This window comes from Ahaetulla prasina, chromosome 7 (genome assembly GCF_028640845.1).
Source record: "Ahaetulla prasina isolate Xishuangbanna chromosome 7, ASM2864084v1, whole genome shotgun sequence".
Lineage (NCBI taxonomy): Eukaryota > Metazoa > Chordata > Lepidosauria > Squamata > Colubridae > Ahaetulla > Ahaetulla prasina.
The window spans coordinates 76,871,743-76,898,406 of record NC_080545.1 but is presented as its reverse complement, the minus strand read 5'-3'; the positions used below and the strand labels follow the sequence as shown (position 1 = coordinate 76,898,406).

General features: G+C 40.0%; 1 protein-coding gene across 5 annotated transcripts in view; it reads right to left on the bottom strand.

The window, feature by feature from the left end:
- KIAA1549 (KIAA1549 ortholog) overlaps positions 1-26,664 on the bottom strand; it is a 160,718-nt gene that overhangs the window by 74,340 nt on the left and 59,714 nt on the right. For all 5 annotated transcript variants that reach the window (XM_058189915.1, XM_058189916.1, XM_058189918.1 and 2 more), the window contains exons 2-3: positions 4,650-7,298; positions 2,813-2,901 (exon numbers count right to left, since the gene is read on the bottom strand). In XM_058189915.1, coding sequence (XP_058045898.1) covers positions 2,813-2,901; positions 4,650-7,298 — 2,738 coding nt within the window. The remainder of the gene's footprint in view (positions 1-2,812; positions 2,902-4,649; positions 7,299-26,664) is intronic.

The window sequence follows — 26,664 nt, the reverse complement described above, 5'->3', positions numbered from 1 at the left end:
CAGCAAGCCAACTTTGTTTGCAAGAGTTTCACACTAGGGAATGCATTTCCAAGCCATCTGACAACAAGTCATTAGTGGAGGTTATTAAGCTGCACAGCAGTTAATTTCAAAACATAGCTATCTTGGCAAAATTCCATTGCAAGACATAAGTCTCTTTCTTGAGGGAGGTGAGAGCAGTCGAGATTTACCTTGCTGTAATTAGGAATGGAAACTCTTCTCTGCCCAAGAGAGAAAGCAGGCAATGATACCATTCAATCATATAGCAAACATGAGTTAAGTGCACAGAAATATGACTTCTTGCTTTAAGATAAATGATTTCTAGAGGACAGACCAAGCATGGAAGATTATGGGTATCATTGGTTAAAAAGTGCAGCAGACCTGTGAATTGATTGGAGCTCAAATGTTAGTCATCAGAAGCTTGCAATATAAATCAAGGGGAAACTGGGTATACAGGTATGCACGAGGAACAATCAAACAAGGGTTTCAAAAATATTTGTTCAATTCTGTTTACAAATTTGAATGATGGAATGTGCTCAAGGGGAGATCAAGGGCAGATAATCTTATAGGGCTGGCAGGACATACATCAAGTGTTTTCAGAAAATTAGTGCTATGGAAGACTTACACTAATGCCTAATGGACTCCACACTACCTATTCTTGCTGCAGCTTACATTAATTTGTGTATCTTTTTATATCGTACATAAATGTTAGATACATGTCTACTTATATTTGGGCAGTACAGGATTCCTGAATTTGATTTGATTTTTGAAAAAAAAAGGATCAGGTTGCTTTAAAGAGTTGGAATTCCAGCAATATCATCAACAATAATGAGCATCCATAAAGGTAGATAAGTAGGAGCACAAATGACCCTCAACCAAACTATAATACCAATTTCCAGCTTTCATTAAAGAAAAAGGGCAAATTTTAGAGACAGTGACTTGCAGCCAGGCTTATATAATGGAACATAAATTTTCAAATACCCTATAACCAGGAGTTTGAATTTTGCTCAGAAATAGAATGATGTAAATTAAAATGTTGGGGACATTTTTCTTTCCTTCCTATAACTAATCCCAGTTTAACATTTAGACCATAGACATTTGTGCCAGAGGAAGTTTCCAAGAACCTTTTTCAAAGAGTGTTTGTTACATTAGAACTTGGTAATGTTGACACATTATTGAAGAAATATGTGCATCTAATGAGCTAACCTTAGCTGTGCAAACAGACTTCTAAACATTTCTGAAATCTGGAACTCCACCCAAGGTTAAATCCAGAAGTTTAAGAAATTCCACCCAACGTAATTTGAATTTCTATTCTCTAGTCTGCTTCTCAGGTGATCAGAAGCATCTAAATTAAGCTTCATTTGTTTTGTTCTGATTCTGGCCATTAAAGATATCAGTAACCTGCTAAAACAGGTTTTTAGATTTTAATGTTCAGCTGAGGTTTGAATCACAAATGAAAAGGTATTATGTAGAATCCAGACTTACCCATTATCAATACAAAAAGGGGAAAATATATCCATATTCAATACTTCTACTAAGAATAACATTTGTATTTGCAATATTTTAATCTATTGGGAATCAGATGGTTAATACAGCTAAGAACTGGTGATCAGATTTCAATACATGTATCTTTTAATTGCCAGATATCTCAGAATTCTTTGCTGTTTTCAAGCAGAGTATTTTTTCATACTTTCAAATGCCTCTCATCTACTTTCTTTTCTATCTTATAAGATAGAGTTGTCATTCTTATGAAGAAAGCACTGATGCAACAAAGAGTGCATCCTTAAGATTGTTCTCCGTTCTCCTGTTTTTTTCTTCTTCTTAATATAGGATGGCAAATGGTCTTTACGAAGCATCTTTTGTTGCTCCTATAAAAATAACTTCCTCTATCTGTGCTCTCTAATCCCCGTGGTTTTCTACTATTCTGCATTACCATGAGACTTAACTCTAAGCAACAAAACACACAACAGTGAATGTGCTACATCAGAAATCTTTTTTTTTCCAGATACCAAGATATATGTGTGTGCCTTTGGGACAGTGCCTTCTGGCAACTGCCTAGATAGGTCCCGCAGTTTTCCTGGCAAGATTTCAGAAGTGGTTTGCCATTGCCTTCTGCCTAGGATTGAAAGAAACTGAATGGCCTAAGGTCACCCAACTGGCATCGTAGCTAAGGAAGGGCTAGGATTCATGGACTCCCAGTCTGTAGCCTGGTACCTTAACCTCTACACAAAACTGGATCAACCATTTTTTCAGACACCAAGATTTGCAGGAGGTATAACAAATGACACAATGGTGTAATCAAAGCAGGCAAAGCCAAAGTATTTCAGTTCATTAGAGAAAAGGGAACTTTGGAAAGCAGCTAATCAATTATTTTAAAGGGGGGGAGGACAGGAATATGATACCACTGAAAATGGATGTTTTTGCCCCTGAATTTCAACCGTAGATACAATCTACGGTCTATGGGTTGCAACTATATATTTCTGCAAATTATAATCACATCCCACTTTTTATTGCTACCCTGGGGGGGGAAAAATCTAGCAATGGTTTGTTTTGTAAAGTAGAACTTCACTAATTTTATTGATTATTTTAATAATATTCACAGAAGCAGATTCAAGAGCTTGTTCTGAGGTTTCTAGGATCAGCAAAGAATAGGCCACACCCATCATAATACATGGCACCAACCGAAGAGGCCCTTAGGATTCAGTTGTCGGTTATCAGTTAATATCCAAGCTACCATCACCTTCATCAGTTATTTCTATGAAAATGTCTTTAACTCATATAATGATCTTCACAGAGCAAACTGTCTATCACTTACCTCTAGTTCTACCATTCTCCTAAATTCATTTTTCAGGAGTTCTTTGATGGATTCACTGATATTTTGTACTACAGATTTCCGTGCTAGCACTGAAAAGACAAAGCAATAAAGAAGCATTAGAAGTATTAGATGCTAATCAGAAGTATATATAGATTTAGATGCAACAGTTCAGATAGTGGGGTAACAAGAGAACTGGGAGGAATTAATTTTCTCTATGAAAATAACAATAGCATTACTGTTAAGAAATGCAAGCCCTAGAGCTATTTCTCATTTTAGAGACCAAACAAAGATATATAACCACAAAGTGCTAACCATCCAAAAAGACTCACATCTGAGACAGGACAAAGACCAATTTCTTAAGTTCTACTAGTGCTGCTGCTGCTGCTGCTACTGACTGTATCATCACTTTTACCGTGCTTCTATTCCTTCCTATTCATTGCTTTTTCTCTGATTGGAATGGGACAACTTGCCTGGCTGGCTCACCACAGCTAACTTGCTGCAGGTTAACTCACCATGGGACAATTCAATGCAGAATAATAAATCAAGAGAGGGACAGGTGAATTGCAGTAGGCCTTGTCTTGCTTAGGCTTGAACCTTGAACCTAAAGAAGACAAGGCCCACTGCAATTCACTTGCCCCTGTCTTGAATTATCCTGTCTTGAATTGTCTCATGGTGAATTGTTGTGCAGTGAGTTGGCTGTGGCAAGTCAGCCATAGTGAGTCAACCAGAGTGAGACAACTGGGGCAAATCAGCCAGAGCGAGTCAGCCAGAGCTAGTTGTCCTCCCTGATGACAGGCCTATAGATGTATTGTAAGGAAGCACTACCTACACAAAGTTTGTTCAGGCAGCCACATAACTTAGTATAAAAAATTGCTGCTGAAATGAAAAATTGGGAAAGCAATTAGCTGCTAAACAAAGATATCCCTGTTTCTGACACATACTGAACTTAGAATTGGTCTCCCCCACCCACCACTGGATTTCTAAACATATATTTAAACATGCAAGCTTTGGCCGAGTCCTCAACACTCATACAAACAAATAGGGCTAGAGATTATTCCTCTAGCATCCAGTTAAACAAGACTGCAAATTTAGGATTAACAATTATCTTACTTCTATGAAGCATTTCATAATGCATCCTGATAGCTAAGCCTGTCCCTTTTTTTGATTGAATTCTATATATTTTTAACACTTTTAAATGAGACAAAAGATAATAATATGCATTTCAGCAACCTTATTAATTTAGAACCATCCCATTGTATTGGAACTGCAGTGTCTAAAATGTTAGCATAGAGTTCTGGAAATTGCAGTTCCAACATGCCAGAGGATAGCAGCTTAGGGAAGGTTGATTTTTTGGAAATTAAATGGAAGAAAGTTTATCATTTGGAAGTGAATCAAACTGGAATCGAGTCATCCAAACTGGAACTGGTTTGAAGCGGGTAGAAGGTTACACAACCCCAGAACAAGTTTATTTCATCCAGAACTCCAAATCTAGGACAAATCAAGTTACCGTACTTCTAATATACTCCCAGAAACTGCTGAAGCATTTTAGGAATGGACTGGTCCAAAAGAAGTTTAGCATAGTCTCAATGAATATTTTAAAAGTTCTCCAGAATGTTCTATTCTCCAGTCAATCTCTATTAGGTACATTATTTTAAGTAATAGAAATACTAGTATAGATTCTATGAAAAAAATAACAAATTATTACAGCAGCAAAGTTAGAGCATTGTTCAAGAGATTTGCAGTCCATCATATCAGTTCATTTTCCTCTACTATAACACCATAGAAGTCCAGTATAAATATATGTTTAATAAGAAATATCTATAAGAAAAAATCTTACCAGTTGTTACCAAATATTTATCGGGGACTGTAATGTCGCAAACATAAGGCTGTTTAGTTGTGGTAGCTGGAATGGTTGCCACTGTGACCTGTGTAGAGGTCCAGATAGTGGTTGAAGAGGATGTAGATGAACTTAATGTGCTGCTGGTAACTGAAGTAAGTCCTATTTTGCTACTGGAAGTGGTGGCAGTAAAAGCTGTCATACTAATATGCTCAGTCATGCTAGTTTTTGTTAGAACATCAGATTCAACTGCAGTATTCACAGATGAAGATGTCTCTACAACCATTGGTCCAGTAGGTGAAATTACACTGCTGTTCATATTTGTGGACAACGGTGTATAAGGAGTGGTTTTTAAAAAATCTGTGGTAGAAGGTATCTCATGGAAGGAAGAAAATGGACTGAAATTAGCAGTAGCACCACTATCTTCAATGATAGCTGTAGTTAACAAAAGAGGTGAAGAAGTTAAGACAGGGGTTGACTGCAATGTTGTGAACCACAAGCTCACATGTGTATTATCCCCATAGATGTTGCTGGTGAAAACAGGCTGTGAAACTGACACAGGTAGCTGCTGTGTTGACATGGTATCAATAGTGAAATAAGACTCAAAGTGAGAGGTAGCTTCTGTGAAAGCTGAGGTAAAATAAAATTCAGATTCTACCATCAAGATTGATGTTGGTTCTAGTAAGACTGAGGAGTTCATATAGAAATGTGATGATGGCATCATTGCAGAACTGTGCGTAACTGGAAAAGAAGATGAGCTTGAATTAAAAAATGAACTTTGCCATGAAGAGACTTGAGAAGACACCACATTAGTGATGTTAATAGCTGGTTGCTCAACTGAACTCCATCCAGCTGAATTGTCAAAAAGCACAGATGATGGAAGGAGTGTGGGCAAAATATGAGGTAAAGATGTTGATAAATCACTTGGCATTGTTAGAAAAGATGTATCTGTGGCAGATGATAAATGGGACAGGTTAGTTGGCTCAGGGGGAAAGGGTCTGAATGAAAGGCTGGATACTATGTCTGACCTACTGATAGCTGAATCTTCTATGGCAGAATAATCTAGTGCAGTGCCAAATAAATGTGTTGTTTCTGACGGCATAAATTCAGATGTTTCTAGCAGGATTGAATTCCTCATTGTCATGGAAGGCATACTCACATTCTCCATGAAGATAGATTCTGGAGAAATTGTAGCCACTTTCGAAAATGATTTTTCCATAACACCTGTACTAGATTCTACTGTAACTAATTCGGACACAGGATAGGAGAAATTAACCAGACTGTTTTCCAATGATATAATTTCAGAAGACTGGCTATAGAACTGGGAAGGGGAAATGGATGTAAATATACTTTTAAGGCTAATTTCCATAGAATTTGACTCAGAGAGTTCAGTAAATCTTGAAGAAAGTAAAACAACAGGTCTTGATGGAAAACTAGTATCAAAGATTTCAGGAGGTGGTTCAGGCATGTCGAAGAGATCACTCATTTCTGATGTAAGTGTTGCAACACTCTTTACATCAGAGACCATGAATGAGAGTGTCTCACCGTACTCACCTGAACCCACCTCATTTTCTGTGGGTCGCATTGAAAAAAATGATTCTGGAGAAACCGAGATTAAGTCACAGTACAAACATGATGTATATGGTTCAGTGAAAGGCACTGGACTTTTGGAATCACTGAGTTTGTTTTCTGAGTAGCTGGGAAAAATTGATGCGGAATTTCTGGAGAATTTCTGGGACAGTTCATGTGTAAAAAACATCTCATTAAAAGGAGTATTGAAAGCAGGTGCCTCTGTGTTGGAAATGGTATGAGGATAAACAAAAAGAAAGTGGGTTGAAAACATAGTTGCCCCTGTTAATGAAATAGGAATGCTTACAACAGATGAATATTTTGGACCCAGTGTTCCAGTTAAACTGCTATTAATACTATAGTGAGCTTCAGGATATGTGTAAGTTCTTTGTGTGTTGTGATATGTAGGTGACTGTTCTACAGTAGTATCAAAAAGCAAAGAAGCTGAAGAGAAATAAGATGGCAAACTCTCCCCTTCTTTTGCAATACTTGCATCTGCCGTTTCTGATGCAACAGAATGTAAGTCAGTCTGAGGCATGAGCAAGTCTCTGTATGGAGTCAGATTAATACTCGTCCCATCAAAAGACTTCAAGTGCGGGAGAGAAATATGGGGGACAAAGGCAGCCCTTTGTGATGTTGCCTGCAATGTTCCCACATAATCAAGTGGCAAAGAGGAGACAGCTAGTGAAGGTGCTAACAATAACGTCTGTAGTGTTTCTTTAGTTGGCTTTATTGGGTAGGAACCTAAATGATCGTCTTCTACAAAAGACTTCAGTGAAGGAGTTTGTTGTGCATTTGAAATTAAACTAATAAAACTATCGTCACTTAAGATGGCTTCATTGCTTGTTACTGAAAAATCCAGTGCTGGTCCATTTTGTTGAACTGAGGCTCTGCTCCCCCCTTCTTGGTCCAATGAGGTCATTTCAAAAGGAGTGGTTAGTGGTGATGACAACTCTGGGAACTCTGTGTTTGCCCTGGAATCTCTGGTGCTTTCTGTTAAGGCTGTGTGTGTCTTGTTGCCCACAGGGCTTTGACTCAGCAAAAGAGAAGAAAAGTTTTGCTGCTCCAAATAGATGTCATCTAAAAAGAAAAAAAGAAAACAAGAGTGTTAATAATTAGGTTAGATAAAGTTGATAGCGTCACTCTAAAGTGTCAAAATGCTACAATGATTCACTAACCCAAGAGCTGTTAGGTTGTCTATGTAGAAATTATACATATATGCAATAATCCTCAAAATTTGCTGCTTCCAAGGCTACCGTGTTCATGAAGTCAAGGTTGACTCAGCCTTCCATCCTTTATAAGGTAGGTAAAATGAGGAGCCAGATTGTTGGGGGCAATAAGTTGACTTTGTATATAATATACAAATGGATGAAGACTATTGCTTGACATAGTGTAAGCTGCCCTGAGTCTTCGGAGAAGGGCGGGATATAAATGTAAATTTAAAAAAAAATCTTTTTGCAAAGATTAAGGGAGCTCTTGAATCTTCAGAGTCACATATGATGTATTACATTGAAAGGTAATACAGTCAGTTGACAATTAGCATTGGTCAGGTCTTCTTATCAGCATTGCTCTTCCACATAAGCTGAAGATGTAATTATAAAATATGAGCTTTACTACTTCAGGAAGTATGCTTATACTCCATTCCACATATTTCTCCACTCAGTTTCTGCTTTCCCAAGAAAAAAAATATTCTTAAAAAAGAGAGAGCATAGCAGAAGATGAAAGCCTAATCAACACATCACTTGTATCTGAATTTTGCAAGTACATTTAAATACGTTTTATAACCTACATAATACTATTAAACTATTTTAGGAAAAATTCCAAACTCATAAATGACATAGTCTCATTTGCATAGTCTACATTCAACACATTCTTTTTCTTTTCTAGCTTCATGTTATTTATTGGCATTAATGAGTGAAGAAAATGTAGAAAGGCAGATATTCCAAATGGTGTAGGCTTTCTTTCTTCAGCTAATGAGATTTCAGGACTAGATTATATGGCAAACACAAAGTATTTCCCAGATCCTGAGAAATTGGAGGACTATTAGTCATTTTCTGCTTGTCTGATAGTTTTCAATTTGGTCTTTCTTGAAACCTGCTAAGTTTGGCAAAGGTCTGAAACTAACAATTCAGCTGGTCAACTTTATCTTCTATGGTGGAATTAGTCTCTCTCTCCCCCCACCCCAGCCCCCATTATTATTCTCCCACTACACACACTGACAGTGGAGGATAACAAGTCAATAATACCTCCCTGAAAAGCAGTTCTACTAGTATTGATTTTTGTCCTTGGGGGGAAAAAAGTCTAGGTGGAAGAATTGGATTTGTTCAAAGGCAACATTTCATTTGGAGTGAAGAAGAAGCCTGGCAATCCAGAAATGCATTGGATTCCTCAGCAAATAAATCTATATGGAAAAGTTTCCCTAGGAATAGCCATTTGCTACTTAAGAACAAAATCAGAATGGGAAAACAATGGCATATATTCCAACTTACACTGAACCGCTCTTCTGTTAAGACCTCTGGTGGGAATGGAAAGAACATATTGTCATGTCTATAAGAAGAGTTAAATATAAGGTCCATTCTTAATAAAATCTATACATGTTTTGTCTGATCTTTTAAAGTCCAACTGTGATTGGTTCAGTTATTAAAAAAAATTAGAAATTGCTCATTTTATAATTAAAAAGATTAGGATGGAAAAACAGTACTCATTTCCTAAAGCAAATTATTTGTTAAAATTATATTCTATTTTTCATACAGGAGTTCAAGGGGCATACATTGCATTGCCTCTGCCTACTTTTCCCTCACAACAAACCTGTAAAGTAGGTTGAACAAAATATATCTACAGAACTTCTGTGGCTGAAGGTAAATAGGATCTGGGTCTCTCAGGTGCCAATCCACCTTAGCCACTTATGATGGAGCTGTGGTGGCACAGTGGTTAGAATGCAATACTGCGGGCTACTTCTACTGACTGCCGGCTGCCAGCAGGTTGGCAGTTCAATTCTCACCACCTCAAGATTGACTCAGCCCTCTATCCTTCCAAGGTTGGTAAAATGAGGATCCAGATTGTTGGGGACAATATACTGATTCTGTAAACCGTTTAGAGATTCTATAAATCGCTGTAAAGCACTGTGAAGCAGTATATAAGTCTAAGTGCTATTGTTATGATATAGGAATGACCTTGGAAGACAGGAGGAAGACCCACAGTTTTACAATAAAAATAGTGCTGATATTCCTAGCAGTGTTTCTTGTCTGGACTACCTAAAGAGCTAACACAACTATAACACACTGGCTCTTTATGATACATTTTCACCTCTTTGCCTAAAATCCCACAATGGACATCAAAAGATTTGGGTTTTCAGTAAATTTATCTCCACAACCCCCATCTCAGACACACCAACAACAGCCAAGCCTCCTACAACTGACCCCATTTCATTGGGTTCACAACCCCTAGTGATCACAGAAAAGGAAGTGCAGGACCTATTTCACAGACAAAAGCCAGGAAAAGCTCCAGGCCCAGACAAGATAACTCCTTCTTGCTTAAAAGTCTGTGCTGACCAATTGGACCCCATCTTCACCCATATTTTCAATAAATCACTAGAGATGTGTTATGTTCCTTCTTGCTTCAAACGCTCTACCATCATCCCAGTGCCGAAGAAGCCCACCATCAAGGAACTGAATGACTACAGACCAGTTGCTTTAACATCTGTAGTCATGAAAACCTTTGAAAGGCTAGTGCTTTCCTACCTGAAAACCATCACGGATCCGCTGTTAGACCCCTTGCAATTTGCATACCGAGCAAATAGATCAACAGATGATGCTGTTAATATGGCTCTGCACTACATCCTACAACATCTTGAGTCTCCAAAGACCTATGCAAGGGTCCTTTTTGTAGACTTTAGTTCAGCATTCAATACCATCATTCCAGACATTCTTCTAACTAAGCTAAACCAGCTACAGGTACCGGAACAGGCTTGTAAGTGGATCACAAGCTTCCTAACAAACAGGAAGCAGCAGGTGAAGCTAAGCAAGATCACATCAAATACCTGTACAATTAGCACAGGAGCCCCCCAAGGCTGTGTGCTCTCCCCACTTCTCTTCTCTCTGTATACCAATGACTGCATCTCCAATGATCCATCTATTAAGCTACTTGTTGTGTCTTGTGCTCCCCAACACTGAGGAGCCCAAGTCCTGGCTCCATGCCCCACAAACTGCAGAAGAAGGAGCATCTCCTGCCCCAGCCCTGACTCCATGAGGCCCTATACCTCCCCCTCATCCACAGCAGGTGAGCCTGAGGAGGGTTTACTCCCAAGAACAGCTGATTGGAGTGACCCTCGCATCAGAAGATTGGAGAGGCGGAGGCAACAGAGGGAAGGGAGGGGCAGGCCTTAATGAGTGCTGAGTCATGGAGCTACACCCCATGGCCTATATAAAGGAGCTACTTTCTGGCAGTCTCTGAGTCAGGCAAAAGTCAAACTTATCTTGCTGAAGTCACTTACTGGTCTCCTGCCTGCTCTGAGGACTTTGCTAGGACTTTGGGCAGAGCTGCAGAGGCAAGCCTGATTCGGATTTCCCGGACCCAGCCGTCAGCGGAGGAGTGGGACACGACACTACTGAAGTTTGCAGATGACACAACAGTGATTGGTCTCATTCGAGACAATGACGAATCCGCATATAGACGAGAGGTCGAACGACTAGCCTTGTGGTGCAACCAAAACAATCTGGAACTGAACACACTCAAAACCGTAGAAATGGTGGTAGACTTTAGGAGAAACCCTTCCATACTTCCACCTCTCACAATACTTGACAACACAGTATCAACAGTAGAAACCTTCAAATTTCTGGGTTCTATCATATCGCAAGATCTCAAATGGACAGCTAACATCAAAAACATCATTAAAAAATGACAACAAAGAATGTTCTTTCTGCGCCAACTCAGTAAGCTCAAACTGCCCAAGGAGCTGCTGATCCAATTCTACAGAGGAATTATTGAGTCTGTCATTTGCACCTCTATAACTGTCTGTTTGGTTCTGCAACCCAACAAGAAAAACACAGACTTCAGAGGATAATTAGAACTGCAGAAAAATAATTGCTACCAACCTGCCTTCCATTGAGGACCTGTATACTGCACGAATCAAGAAGAGGGCCGTGAAAATATTTGCAGATCCCTCTGCAGACCTGGATGAACTCACAGATACTGTAACATCATATGTCAGCTTCTGTGAAGACCTATGTACCTACAAGGAACTTGCGAATACACAGTAATAACAAACCTTGGTTTACACCTAAACTTAAGCAGCTACGACATTCCAAAGAGGAAGCCTACAGAAAAGGTGATAAAATGCTGTACAATCAGGCCAGAAATGCACTAACAAGGGAGATAAGAGCAGCAAAAGAAGCTACTCTGAAAAGCTAAAGAATCAATTTTCAGCAAATGAACCAGCAAACATGTGGAAAACTCTTAAAAATATCACCGGCTATGGCAAACCTCCTTCCCAGGCTGAAGGTAATCAACAACTGGCAGATGACCTGAATGAGTTTTACTGCAGGTTTGAAAGGAAACTACAGCCACCTATCTCCACAACCCCCATCTCAGACACAGCAACAACAGCCAAGCCTCCTACAACTGACCCCATTTCATTGGGTTCACAACCCCTAGTGATCACAGAAAAGGAAGTGCAGGACCTATTTCACAGACAAAAGCCAGGAAAAGCTCCAGGCCCAGACAAGATAACTCCTTCTTGCTTAAAAGTCTGTGCTGACCAATTGGCCCCATCTTCACCCATATTTTCAATAAATCACTAGAGATGTGCTATGTTCCTTCTTGCTTCAAACGCTCTACCATCATCCCAGTGCCGAAGAAGCCCACCATCAAGGAACTGAATGACTACAGACCAGTTGCTCTAACATCTGTAGTCATGAAAACCTTTGAAAGGCTAGTGCTTTCCTACCTGAAAACCATCACGAATCCGCTTTTAGACCCCTTGCAATTTGCATACCGAGCAAATAGATCAACAGATGATGCTGTTAATATGGCTCTGCACTACATCCTACAACATCTTGAGTCTCCAAAGACCTATGCAAGGGTCCTTTTGTAGACTTTAGTTCAGCATTCAATACCATCATTCCAGACATTCTTCTAACTAAGCTAAACCAGCTACAGGTACCGGAACAGACTTGTAAGTGGATCACAAGCTTCCTAACAAACAGGAAGCAGCAGGTGAAGCTAAGCAAGATCACATCAAATACCTGTACAATTAGCACAGGGGCCCCCCAAGGCTGTGTGCTCTCCCCACTTCTCTTCTCTCTGTATACCAATGACTGCATCTCCAATGATCCATTTGTTAAGCTACTGAAGTTCGCAGATGACACAACAGTGATTGCTCTCATTCGAGACAATGACGAATCCGCATATAGACGAGAGGTCGAACGACTAGCCTTGTGGTGCAACCAAAACAATCTGGAACTGAACACACTCAAAACCGTAGAAATGGTGGTAGATTTTAGGAAAAACCCTTCCATACTTCCACCTCTCACAATACTTGACAACACAGTATCAACAGTAGAAACCTTCAAATTTCTGGGTTCTATCATATCGCAAGATCTCAAATGGACAGCTAACATCAAAAACATCATTAAAAAAGGACAACAAAGAATGTTCTTTCTGCGCCAACTCAGTAAGCTCAAACTGCCCAAGGAGCTGCTGATCCAGTTCTACAGAGGAATTATTGAGTCTGTCATTTGCACCTCTATAACTGTCTGGTTCGGTTCTGCAACCCAACAAGAAAAACACAGACTTCAGAGGATAATTAGAACTGCAGAAAAATAATTGCTACCAACTTGCCTTCCATTGAGGACCTGTATACTGCACGAATCAAGAAGAGGCCGTGAAAATATTTGCAGATCCCTCGCATCCTGGACATAAACTGTTTCAACTCCTACCCTCAAAACGACGCTATAGAGCACTGCACACCAGAACAACTAGACACAAGAACAGTTTTTTCCCGAAGGCCATCACTCTGCTAAACAAATAATTCCATCAACACTGTCAGACTATTTACTGAATCTGCACTACTATTAATCGTTTCATAGTTCCCATCACCAATCTCTTTCCACTTATGACTGTATGACTATAACTTGTTGCTGGCAATCCTTATGATTTATATTGATATATTGATCATCAATTGTGTTGTAAATGTTGTACCTTGATGAACGTATCTTTTCTTTTATGTACACTGAGAGCATATGCACCAAGACAAATTCCTTGTGTGTCCAATCACACTTGGCCAATAAAAATTCTATTCTATTCTATTTAGACTATGTCTAAGGGCAAAATACAAAAGAGAACTATGAGTTATGGGAACAGAATGTTACAGGCTAATAAATAAAAGAGAGTGTCTCCTACAAATTCAGTTCAGTTTCTGGTGACTGCATGGAACACTTCCATGTTCTCTTCTGGGAAAATAACATAGAATTGGATTGCTGCTGCCTTCTTTTCAGCTTTGCAAATTACCTACAGTCTGAAATTACAGAACAGTTAAGGAAAGTAGTGGAATGGTGTAACCTAGTAGACTTGGAAATACCGTCTTATTTTATCCTAATAGTTAAGGACTCTGCAGGTGCTCCTAGCTCAACACAAGAGATTTTTGTAAGAATATTGCTACCATCTACACTGCCACATTCATGAGTTTCAACAGATCCTGTTCATGCATTTTCAAAATTAATAGCCAAACTGCACAGAAACCTAAATAGACATGAAGCTAGATTATAACTATATAGATGTACAATGCAACACAGACACTTGAGGAGGAATATTAGAGATGCATTTTAGAAAAGTGCACGTGCAATTGATTACCTTCTGTTTCCCCCTATTTTTAGCACTTTCTTATAGCAAATTATCTCCAAACATTTTAATTCACACCAATTATATCCAGTGCGTGTACCTTTTTTGGTCATCTTTACCAATTTTTGCACCAAATTGCTCATTAATCCCGCCAAGACAGAGTGGCTGTGGATGCCGGCATCCCGGTACAGTCAGCTAAATCCGCGGCTGACCATCGGTGGCGAGTCAGTGGCCCCGATGGAGAGGGTTCGCAACTTAGGCGTCCTCCTGGATGAACGGCTGTCTCTAGAAGATCATTTGACGGCCGTCTCCAGGAGAGCGTTCTACCAGGTTTGCCTGGTACGCCAGTTGCGCCCCTTTCTGGACCGGGATGCCCTATGCACGGTCACCCACGCACTCGTGACGTCTCGCCTGGATTACTGCAATGCTCTCTACATGGGGCTCCCCTTGAAGGGCATCCGGAGGCTACAGTTAGTCCAGAATGCGGCTGCGCGGGTGATAGATGGAGCCCCTCGTGGCTCCCGCATGACACCCATCCTGCGCAGACTGCACTGGCTACCTGTGGCCTTCCGGGTGCGCTTCAAGGTTTTGGTGACCACCTTTAAAGCGCTCCATGGCATTGGGCCGGGTTATTTACGGGACCGCCTACTGCTACCGAATACCTCTCACCGACCCGTGCGCTCTCATAGAGAGGGTCTCCTCAGGGTGCCGTCAGCGAGGCAATGTCGTCTGGCGACGCCCAGGGGAAGGGCCTTCTCTGTGGGGGCTCCCACCCTCTGGAACGAACTACCCCCCGGACTTCGTCAGCTTTCGGACCTTCGGACCTTCCGCCGCGGGCTTAAAACATACCTATTTAATTGTGCAGGACTGAGCTAGATTTTAAATTTATGGGTTTTAATTGGGTTTTATTTTTATATTTTAATAACGGGCTTATAGAATAAGTTTTTTAATTGTTTTTATATTGTATTTATGTGTTTATGTGTTTATGTTTATGTGTTTATGTTTATGTGTTTATGTTTATGTGTTTATGTGTTTATGTTTATCTGGTTCGGTTCTGCAACCCAACAAGAAAAACACAGACTTCAGAGGATAATGAGAACTGCAGAAAAAATAATTGTTACCAACCTGCCTTCCATTGAGGACCTGTATACTGCACGAATCAAGAAGAGGGCCGTGAAAATATTTGCAGATCCCTCGCATCCTGGACATAAACTGTTTCAACTCCTACCCTCAAAACGACGCTATAGAGCACTGCACACCAGAACAACTAGACACAAGAACAGTTTTTTCCCGAAGGCCATCACTCTGCTAAACAAATAATTCCCTCAACAGTCAGACTATTTACTGAATCTGCACTACTATTAATCGTTTCATAGTTCCCATCACCAATCTCTTTCCACTTATGACTGTATGACTATAACTTGTTGCTGGCAATCCTTATGATTTATATTGATATATTGATCATCAATTGTGTTGTAAATGTTGTACCTTGATGAACGTATCTTTTCTTTTATGTACACTGAGAGCATATGCACCAAGACAAATTCCTTGTGTGTCCAATCACACTTGGCCAATAAAATTCTATTCTATTCTATTTAGACTATGTCTAAGGGCAAAATACAAAAGAGAACTATGAGTTATGGGAACAGAATGTTACAGGCTAATAAATAAAAGAGAGTGTCTCCTACAAATTCAGTTCAGTTTCTGGTGACTGCATGGAACACTTCCATGTTCTCTTCTGGGAAAATAACATAGAATTGGATTGCTGCTGCCTTCTTTTCAGCTTTGCAAATTACCTACAGTCTGAAATTACAGAACAGTTAAGGAAAGTAGTGGAATGGTGTAACCTAGTAGACTTGGAAATACCGTCTTATTTTATCCTAATAGTTAAGGACTCTGCAGGTGCTCCTAGCTCAACACAAGAGATTTTTGTAAGAATATTGCTACCATCTACACTGCCACATTCATGAGTTTCAACAAATCCTGTTCATGCATTTTCAAAATTAATAGCCAAACTGCACAGAAACCTAAATAGACATGAAGCTAGATTATAACTATATAGATGTACAATGCAACACAGACACTTGAGGAGGAAAATTAGAGATGCATTTTAGAAAAGTGCACGTGCAATTGATTACCTTCTGTTTCCCCCTATTTTTAGCACTTTCTTATAGCAAATTATCTCCAAACATTTTAATTCACACCAATTATATCCAGTGCTTGTACCTTTTTTGGTCATCTTTACCAATTTTTGCACCAAATTGCTCATTAAAAAAGAAAACTAGAATCTGTGATTTCTAAAAAATCAATAATTGGTACACAAAGGCCAGTTAAATCTGGATCATGATGAATGAAGTATTTATTTATTATTTATTAAATAAAATTATATGTTGACACCCAACTCAAGCACAGGTGACTTCAAGAAGCTTACACCAGTAACATCCACAACATAAAAAACCCATATACCCTAAAATCCCCACCCCATCCCATGACAGCATAAGGGATTTAACTTCCATGATGGACCCAACATGAACTGGATCTTCTTGTCGTTTTTAGTCACCCCCTTCAGCTTCTTTCATTCTTGTTTAATAATATGCTCAAAAGTATAAAAGGAAACACAAGGTTATTTTTCATGTTATTTCATAGAAAAGAAAATTGCCAAAGAATAGCACAACCTTCTCAACCAGCCTGAACCTGCCATTATACATTAAAGCGAGCTTGATCACAGCTGTCAGCATTTTCCACTTGAAACAAGATAACCTACACTAATTCTTCATCTCGTGTTTCCATACTTTGGACTAGTTGCGTCCTTTGAATAAACAGCTTAAACTTCTAGTTCGTAATAAGAGCTTATAATATACACATTCTAAGAACGAACTAGATTTCAAAAACAAGTATTTCCCTTATGTTTTATGGAATAATCAGCCCAAAGCTAATAGGGTTTGTATTTATTTTAATGTGACAAATGAGAAAAAAAAATCCAGGTGTATATTTGCTTGCCATGTTCAACAATAATTCATTATTTTTCCCATGGATATATATATTTATGTTTACAACAGTAGAGACTGTAAAATGGCTGCTTGTCAATCATAGATTAAAGTTTGAGGAAAACAGAGACCTTTGCCCTAATTGAATGTGCATTTGTGGGGGGGTGGAGAAGGAAACAATAGAGAAAATGGTCAGGAATAGATTAATTCACCTCAATTTTGTGCAAAGAATGCTAACTGGACCTTGGATAAAAGATGCCTTTTAAAAGCTGCTCTCTGTTCAATACAGTCTTGTTATAACAGATGGCTAGTAGGCATGCGAAATATAATAGCCTCTTATTTCACCCAGTGATGAGAGCAGGAACAGGCAAGGTATCATGTGAACGTTTTTGACTATGTCTACTGTTTGAGGCTTTCGCAGCCGGTCCCTTTTACTGGTTACAGCCTGTCCTTTATCCTGCATTCCTTGCATCATCTCCAATATGACCTTGGGTTTAGGATTTCCAGCAGCACCACTTCAATTATTTACCTGACATGTAATAGATCTTTCGTTATATTGGAAAAGTATTCTTCATGAACAAATATAGAGACAGGCCTTCCTACACTTGGAAGGAACTGTGTTTATTCATGTCTCGTTCCTATCAAAAGCTAACCTAATTCATGTACCTGAATCACAGAATGTGTAGCATTCTTGGACGAAAAGGTTCAATTACAAAATGACAGCAGTCCTCTCAACAGTTCAGACTATATCGATTATTCTGATTTTTTTTATTTCCACAAGCAGCAGTTTGCTAGGCTACCAAGCAAGGTCTTTCCCTCACCTGCTGCCTCATCCTTCTACTATAGGGGTGTCAAATTCAAGGCCCGGGTGCCGGATCCGTCCCGCAGGGTACTTAGATCTGACCCGCAGGGCTACCCTGGAAACAGTAAAGGACCAGCCCACGGTGCTTCTGCCAGTGAAAATGTGGCAGAACATGTGCGGCCCTTCTGACTGACCCAAAATCACTCAGCCAGGTTTAACGCCTAAGGTGGGACTGGAATTCATGATCTCCCACTGTCTAGCCACTTGACCAAACTGGTTTTCTCCAAGGCTTTTCAGAAATGGCTTGCCATTGCCTCTTATTATTATCACCTTGATATTTTCACTGCAGGTCATATGAACCCTATAAGATATAGCGCTATCATGGCACTTGATGCACAAGTTTGCATCATTTCAGTTCTGAAACTCCATTCCCATCCCATCCCCTAGGTTCAGCAGCTGAGCTAACTGACAGCTAACTGAGCTGTGCTCTAGCTGAAAATGTCTATGGAGATTCTCAGTCATCCAGATCCTGGTTGTCCCAAAGGTGCTTTTCAAGAGGCAACTGGACTTTCTTTGTTTTTCCCTGAAGACATTTCGCTTCTCATCCAAGAAGCTTCTTCAGCTCTGGCTGGATGGTGAGGAATGGAAGGATTTATACTCCTTGCAGGCAGCTGGCCATTTGCATTCTTTTAGTGAGTCGTTAAGGAGGTTTATTTGTGTTGTCAAGGTCACCTGAGTAGTGCAAATGGGTGTGGAGCCTTCTTGGAACTGTTGAAAGGACAGTGTTGTAGACTGGAGATAGATTATGTCATATCCCTCCCCCTTTGTTGAGAAAGGGCTGTTCAATTTTGATAAAGATGGCCTCTTTGACCTCTTTCAAACCAGCGGTCCTCTCTGTCCAAAATGTGGACTTCAAAAGATTGGCCTTTGTCTTTTAAATACAGATGAACTGCTGAATCTAGTCCTGCTGGGTTTGTTCTCCTAAATTGTGCCATGTGTTTATGAATGATTTTTTTTTTGTTTCCTCAAAGTACAGATCTGCACATGGCTCACTGCATTGTACTGCATATACCATGTTGCTCAGTTTGTGTCTGGATGTTTTATCCTTGGGTGGCCAAGCTTCTGCCTTAGTGTATTCTTGGGTTTGAAGTGTGCACGTATGTTGTGATGGCTGAAAATGCTGAAAATTAGCTGAAAATGCTGAAAAAATGTATTTCCCTATTTATAGCAATAAAATTCTGCAAAATGTATGGATTGTATGTTTTCCTATTTGTCAAGAAGCCTCATTCTACCTCCCAGCTCTTCACCTTCGACGGATGTAACGAAAGGAGAACAAAGACTTGATCGCTTCATAACACTCCCATGACAGCAATCATTCAGAATTTTTGTTTCAAATAGCCACAAAAAGTCTCCATTATACTTCTGATTCCACTTTAAATGCAACTGAGATTGTTCTGACTTTTTTGGGAAGTTCTTCACTTTCTTAACTGTTCCTGCATGTCCAATAATCACAACGAAGGAAATTAAAATGAAGTGATGATTCTATTTCTCCTTCTCTTCAGTAGTGTACAACTGGCTGCAAAATGTTGGGTTACTACTGGATTTTTTCTTTATTTTGCTTCTCCCCCTTCAAATTATTGTCTTATGGATTGGTTGAATACTAACAATTTTTCTTTTTCCTCTTTTGTGTGAAGAGGAGCTCCTGTTGCTTCAGAAATGTCTCCATCTCCTCCCCTACTCACAAAGCAACTTTTAACCGTTTATTTATGGTGCCTACCTGTAGGCATTGCTTAGAAAATAAATATATATATATATGTATGTATGTATGTATGTATGTATGTATGTATATGTAGGTCTTTGGTTATTCGGGTTTTCTCCCGCGTAAAATTGGAAGTGTCTTGGCGACATTTCGATGAAGTCTCATTCGTCATCTTCAGGCTTCAGCTTCGTGCTTCTGGGAGCAATATGTGATTGCAGCTATTTCTTCCTTTTTAACTGCTAGTGGGGGTTTGAACTGATTGGGTGGGAGCTTGGCTGTGCTCTGATTGGATGGGGTTTTTTGTGTGCTCTGATTGGCTGGGGGTGTGTCCTATTTGGGTGGGGGCTTGGTTGTGCTCAGATTAGTCTGAGTTGCAGGGGGATTTGAGCTGGTGAGCTGCATACATCCCAAAAGCACGAAGCTGAAGCCTGAAGATGACGAATGAGACTTCGTCGAAACGTCGCCAAGACACTTCCAATTTTACGCGGAAGAAAACCCGAATAACCAAAGACCTACATACAAACACCCGCAAAAACCTCAGAATATATGTGTGTGTGTGTGTGTGTGTGTGTATCTTCTTTCATTCAAGTCACCACAGAGGAATATGCAACAATATCACAAATACTGGGAAAACCACTCACTGCAAAATTGCAAGCATGTTCTCTTTTCATCATCACAGTTGGCATTGAAAAGTAACCCTCTATGAAAACTGCTTGCATTTGGGTTTTTCTGCAAACAGAGAAATGTGTAGCATATATTCTGGAAATATAGTGGGTAGCAATGGATGATGATGATTTTACTTGGGGGGGGGGGCGGGGCTGATATGACTTTTGTTGTTTCCTGACCTGCATATTGCAAGGGAACTACTAAATCAGGGGTCCTCAACCTGTAGGGTGCAGCCCACTATGGGGCCGTGGCCTATTCACAATTGGGCCATGTGAGGGGTATGCTGGTGTGCATGCATGCCACTCATGTGAGCGGCAGACATCGGTGCTCACAGCACCACTCATGTGAGCGGTGCCCCAAGGGCTTCTCTCTTGTGTGAATGGAGCAGTGCGTGTGCGCCGGCCCATTGCTCAGGCGGGTCGGTTCCCCTCTCTCCCCCCAGTTGGGCCGCCAAGCCACCCGCTCCCAATCTCCAAAAGTGAGCAGAGGGATGAGTGCACCCTGTTCAGCTTCGCTGACACACTGAGGCTGCCTGTGCAGGATACCCCATCTGGTTTTGGAGTGCCGAGCAGCCTCAGTGAGTCTGAAGGAGCACAAGACCAAGCCCCCAAAGCAGAGATGAAATCCAGCAGGTTCTGACAGGTTCTGGAGAACCAGTAGCAAAAATTTTGAGTAGCTCAGAGAACCAGCAAGTACCACCTCTGGCTGGTCCCACAGTGGGGTGGGAATGGAGATTTTTCAGTATCCTTCCCCCAGGAGTGGGGAGGGAATGGAGATTTTGCAGTATCCTGCCCCTGACACACCCTCCAAGCCATGCCCAAGCCACACCACGCCCACCAAGCCACGGCCACAGAACCGGTAGTAAAAAAAATTTGAATTTCACTACTGTCCCAAGGCTTCTCTTCTCCATACCAAAAGCTTTTGCAAATGGCCGAAAGGCTTCGGGGGAACAATCTCACGATGCTTTAGGCCTTCTGTTCCTTTGCAAAAAGCCTGAAAGAGCCAAGCCTGTGCTGCAAAGTCGTCTCTTCTCTTGCATTAGCGAGACTGTTCATGTGTATGTCACACAGCCTGGTTCCTCCCTCCCTCTCCAGCCAGGCCCACAGGCCACAAAGGTTGGGAACCACTCTACTAAATAATCTAGTGGTCAACTGGAGAGAGTGAGAGCAGTGATAATCCCTATTTCCTTCCTGCATTCCAAGGCCTGCAATGGTAAAGAGTGACTGGAGAATCTGGAGCAGTGGTTCTCAACCTTTATAGTGCTGCGACCCCTTTAACACAATTCCCCATGATGTGGCGACCCCTTTAATACAATTCCCCATGATGTGGCGACCCCCAACCGTAAAATTATTTTTGTTTTGAATTTATCGCGCCTGAAGCCATATTGGCTAGCGATCTGAACTGCTTGCGATTGCCTTGAGGACGGAGGCATTAAAGCGGAGATTCCTCCCCTGTTAAGTTTATCGCGCCTGAAGCCAGATTAGGCTAGCGATTGGGAGGGATTGCAGCTGGCTTGAGAGGGAGACATCAGAGCAAAGATTTCTCTCTTTTTTAATTGATCACGCCTGAAGCCAAATTCGGCTAGCAATTTGAAGAGCCTGCGGTTGGCTTGTGAAGTCAACCATTGGAGTGTGATTCTTCAACTCGCAAGTATACTTCCCATATTTCCGATGGTTTTAGGCGACCCCTGGCAAATCGTCATTCGACCCCCAACGGGGTCTCGACCCACAGGTTGAGAACCGCTGATCTGGAGGATAGACTCAGCCAGCCATGCATAAATATTATAGTCCAGGGGTCTCCAACCTTGGCAACTTTAACCTGGAGCAAAGCTGACTGGGGAATTCTGGGAGTTGAAGTCCACCAGGCTTAAAGTTGCCAAGGTTGGAGACCCCTGTTATAGTCAATTCCCTCCATATTACAGAAGAGGCAATCTTAACTTCTAATCTTAAAAGCAAGAAGGATGCCTAACAAAATCCTCACTGATGTGAAATATTCAAAAAGAAATTTTGGTAGCTCAGCTCTTTTTTGAACACTGTAGTAGACAGTTCAGCCATGCTTCAAAGTAAAGTGTGCTGGCTTAAACTGCTTATAAGACATAAAAAGTTTGGAAATATTTTGTATAATATAATCTTTAATAAAACTGCTGGAAAGACGTTTGGAAATGCTTATCTATTTAATATTGGTGCTTCACTAATCTGATTCTCCCATGGTGGTCTGACAAACACCTCTACTTAAAAAAAAGATGATTAATGGTAGAATGCTGGATAACTTGACAATCCTACTACAATATATCACAGTCTATTAATTTTAGAGTTTATACACTTTCAAGTCACATGGCTACAGCTAATGAACGTTCTGCACTAAAAGGTTTTCATCCACATGCAAAAAGCATTTTAGGAATGGTGCTCATCCATTAATTGACGAAATAAAATTGGTGTTGGTACAGAAAGATTTGGTAGAATTACTCAAGGTTTCTGATCAGGTTATAGAGTCTATTTTTTTGCAAGCCTAACTGCTGGTATTATAAAGCAAAACAAAATTCAGTAAGAGGATAAAGAAGAAAAGAATGCAAAAATCCCTCTTTATACATTAGAGAAAAGTTTATGTGCTAAACCACATATATAGAGGAGTATCCCTCTGCCACTCCACTGCCAACCTTGGCAAATGTAGGCATGCCTTATGGATTGGATTGGAAAGAAGTCCATTTAAATACGAAAACTAACTAGTTCGATCTGTCAAGATTGAACCATAAGGCGAGTCACATAGCAAGATCAGCAGAAAGGAAGAAGCCAACATTCAAAATCAACGTGCAATCAGAAGTTCTATAGAAGATCACAAACATATTTTTTTTAAAAAGATGTTTAAAAAACAAACTCTTTTTTAAAAGAGTTTGAAACCACTTTTTACTCTGTTCTAAAAGATTCAACAGAGAACCAGGGACGATGAGTGAGATCAATGGTAGCCCTTGGAGGGTGGGTGAGTCATATATAAAATCACAGGCTCTCAGTTTAATTCCTAACAGAACTGACCCAGTTTAAGATCCTCAAGGTGAACCATAGCACAGATCACTCAGCTAATATTCCTGGATACCTTAATGCACCTCTGGGATGGAGATGCTACTGTAATAACGGATTTGTGTGCCTTTGCAGTTATTTCAAATCACTTCAATTTTAACCATGGGAATAGTAAGTAAAGGAAAAATAGCAATAGCGATAACACTTAGATTTATACACCGCTTCATAGTGCTTAACAGACCTCTCTAAGCGGTTTAGAGTCAGCATATTGCACCCCAAAATCTAGGTCCTCATTTTACCGACCTTGAAAGAATGGAAGGCTGAGTCAACCTTGAACCAGTGAGGATTGAATTCCAGACTGCGAGCAGAGTTGGTTTGCAATACTGCATTCTAACCATTGCATCACCATGGCTCACATGTTGAGATGGGTGGCTACAAAAATCAAATAAATGTATGTACAGTTGCCAAGCATAACTACATTTATATGAACTACACAGGTCTCAAGAAAGCTCTTGAAATTCTGGTCACTACTCTTACCAAAGATCCAATAGCAAACACTAAACAGAGGCTCTATTTACTGATAGGAACAATCACAGAATTTATTCCTGACAAAGATTTGCCCTTCCTTTCCAGTCACATTGTAGAGAGCTTTTGATTTCATAAATCTCATAAATTACAGGTAGTCTTCGACTTACAACATTTCACTTAGTGATGGTTCGAAATTACAACAGTACTGAAAAAAGGACTTATAGTGATTTTTCACACTTATGACCGTTGCAGAATCCCCATGGTCACAGGATCAAAATTCAGACGCTTGGCAACTGCTTCATATTTATGACGGTTGCAGTGTCCCAGGGTCACACAATCCTCTTTTGCGATCTTCTGATGAGCAAAGTCAATTGGGAGGCTGGGTTCACTTAAGAACCAGGTTATGCCAGGGTTCCAACCAATGCCCTAATAAAATCAGGAGCCTCAAGCCACTTTGCAAGAAAAATCCAGTTGTTTATTAGGAGCGGCATGTCGGCACGACCTAAGTGAAGCCAGCTCTGACTTCATCTAGTTTGCGCCTTGCGTATGACCCCGTCACCCTCTCCCCCCAAGGTGTGTCACCAGTCAGATTCCCCAATGAAGCAATTTCGTGGGTCATAAGTCACTCCCTCCGGCTGTTGCAGGTCTCCGTTGAGATGGCCTTGACTTCGGCTGGCTAGGGTATGTTTTGTTTTGACTGAGGTGTGAATTCCTAGGTGCAGCTGCAAGGCGCTATTTCCCATCCTCCTGCCTATGGCAATTCGAGAGTAGGTCAGGAAAGCTTGCGAGTTACTAATTTAACAACTGCAGAAATTCACTTAACAACTGTGGCAAAAAAAATCATAAAATGGGGCCAAATTCACTTAACACATGTCTCACCTAGCAACAGAAATTTTGGGCTCAGTTATGTTTGTAAGTGATGACTATCTGAACTGCTTTGTTTTTCTGGATTTAAATAGCTATTTTCTTTATATTGTTTGCTTATCATTTATTACAAAAATGTATTTTAAATTAGCTCTATGCAGAAAATACCTGGATTTTTTTCTATCAGTTCTCAACCAACATGATGAAAGGGAATTTGCTTTAGAAATTATTTCAAAGCAGAAGAGAATTTCTCAGAATTTCTCATTTTTTTTCAATGTGGTGAACAAGGAACATCCTAATGTTCCTTCAGAATGTTAACTTTTGCCCTAGGATGGAAATTTTGTTTTTTTTAAAAAAAGATACAAAAACTCAATACTGATCATTTGATATGCTGGTATAAATATAATTTTTGCATGTATTCTACTAATCTGAAATGTTTCTTCTTCCAATTCTTTGCATCTTCATTTTATCATAGGCGGTGTCCTAAGCTTGTGATGAGAACTTCCTTTATCTGACTAATGAAATGATAGGCAAATCTTCTTCCCAACTTTAGCTATTTCTTGACAACATTATTCTTTTTTTTAAGATTCAATAACTGTCTATTATAATTTGCACCAATATATAAACATTTTTATAAAGCAGTGGGGGGAAACATTGTAAATGAAATGTAAACTCTACTGCTACAAGAAAATTTGACTTCATTTAAATAGAGGGATACGGTGGCTCAGTGGCTAAGATGCTGAGCTTGTCAATTGAAAGGTCAGCAGTTCAGTGGTTCGAATCTCTAGTGCCGCATAATGGGGTGAACTCCCGTTACTTGTCCCAGCTTCTGCCAACCTAGCAGTTCGAAAGCATGTAAAAAATGCAAGTAGAAAAATAGGGACCACCTTTGGTGGGAAGGTAACAGTGTTCCGTGCACCTTTGGCATTGAGTCATGCTGGCCACATGATCATGGAGACATCTTCGGACAGTGCTGGCTCTTCGGCTTAGAAACGGAGATGAGCACTGCCGCCTAGAGTCAGGAACGACTAGCACATATGTGCGAGGGGAACCTTTACCTTTACCTTTAAAAAAAATGTCCAAGGCAATTGCAAAAAACTTACATGACCATTTGAAAATGTACCTGTACTTCAAATTCCTAAGGCTTTAAAAGGTTTAGTTTAAGGAAGTAATACAAAAAACAGGAACAAATAATTTGTCTCTCTTCAAGTCAATAAATAATTTGCAAGCAATTCTCACTTGAGCTTCTGCCTGAAAAGTTATTGTAAAACATAAAAAGATTCCTAAAATAAAGGAAAAAATCAAAGGAGTCAAGACACAACGAGGTGAACTGTAGTCGAGAAAACTTTAGGACAAAATAATCCTGTTAAAACATCAAAGGTGTCACAAAGGTTCATTTAAAAAGTAAAGATACCCTCAAGTTGAGCTTAATTCCAGTTATTTTGGAAGCATTATGGAAGTTCTTTGTCTTCTGCTAGGATATATATATCCCCATAAGCCAGTAGCTCTGAAATAAATTCCAAATTGATACAAGTATAAAATGAAGGATAAGTGTATTCTTTTCTCTCTCTCTACTTTTTATAACATCTAAGCAAATGTGGAATTATTACTTTTTTTTAAATTGTGAAATGTTTCCTTTAGCAAATCAAATTCCCATCTGCTGTTTAATATATTAATATCCCCATGCCTTGTGTGATATCTTAAAATGCAAGATAGTTCAGCTATCTCCTATGATTGTTCCCTGCTTTATGGATGTGATTATATGCAAAGTTGGGCAAATATGGTGGAATTTTATATATAGAATCTTCAGCATTTGTGGCATTTTAAAAACTTGTTTCTAAATGATCAAGTTTAATAAGGACTGGGTAATCTGGTAAAGAGAAGATAAAGGAGATATGAACTGATTGCTGACTGGCTGCCAAGCAAATATTTTATTGCTCCAGAAGATAGAAATAAAGCTGGTAAGAAGAAAATTTCAAGGAAACAGATT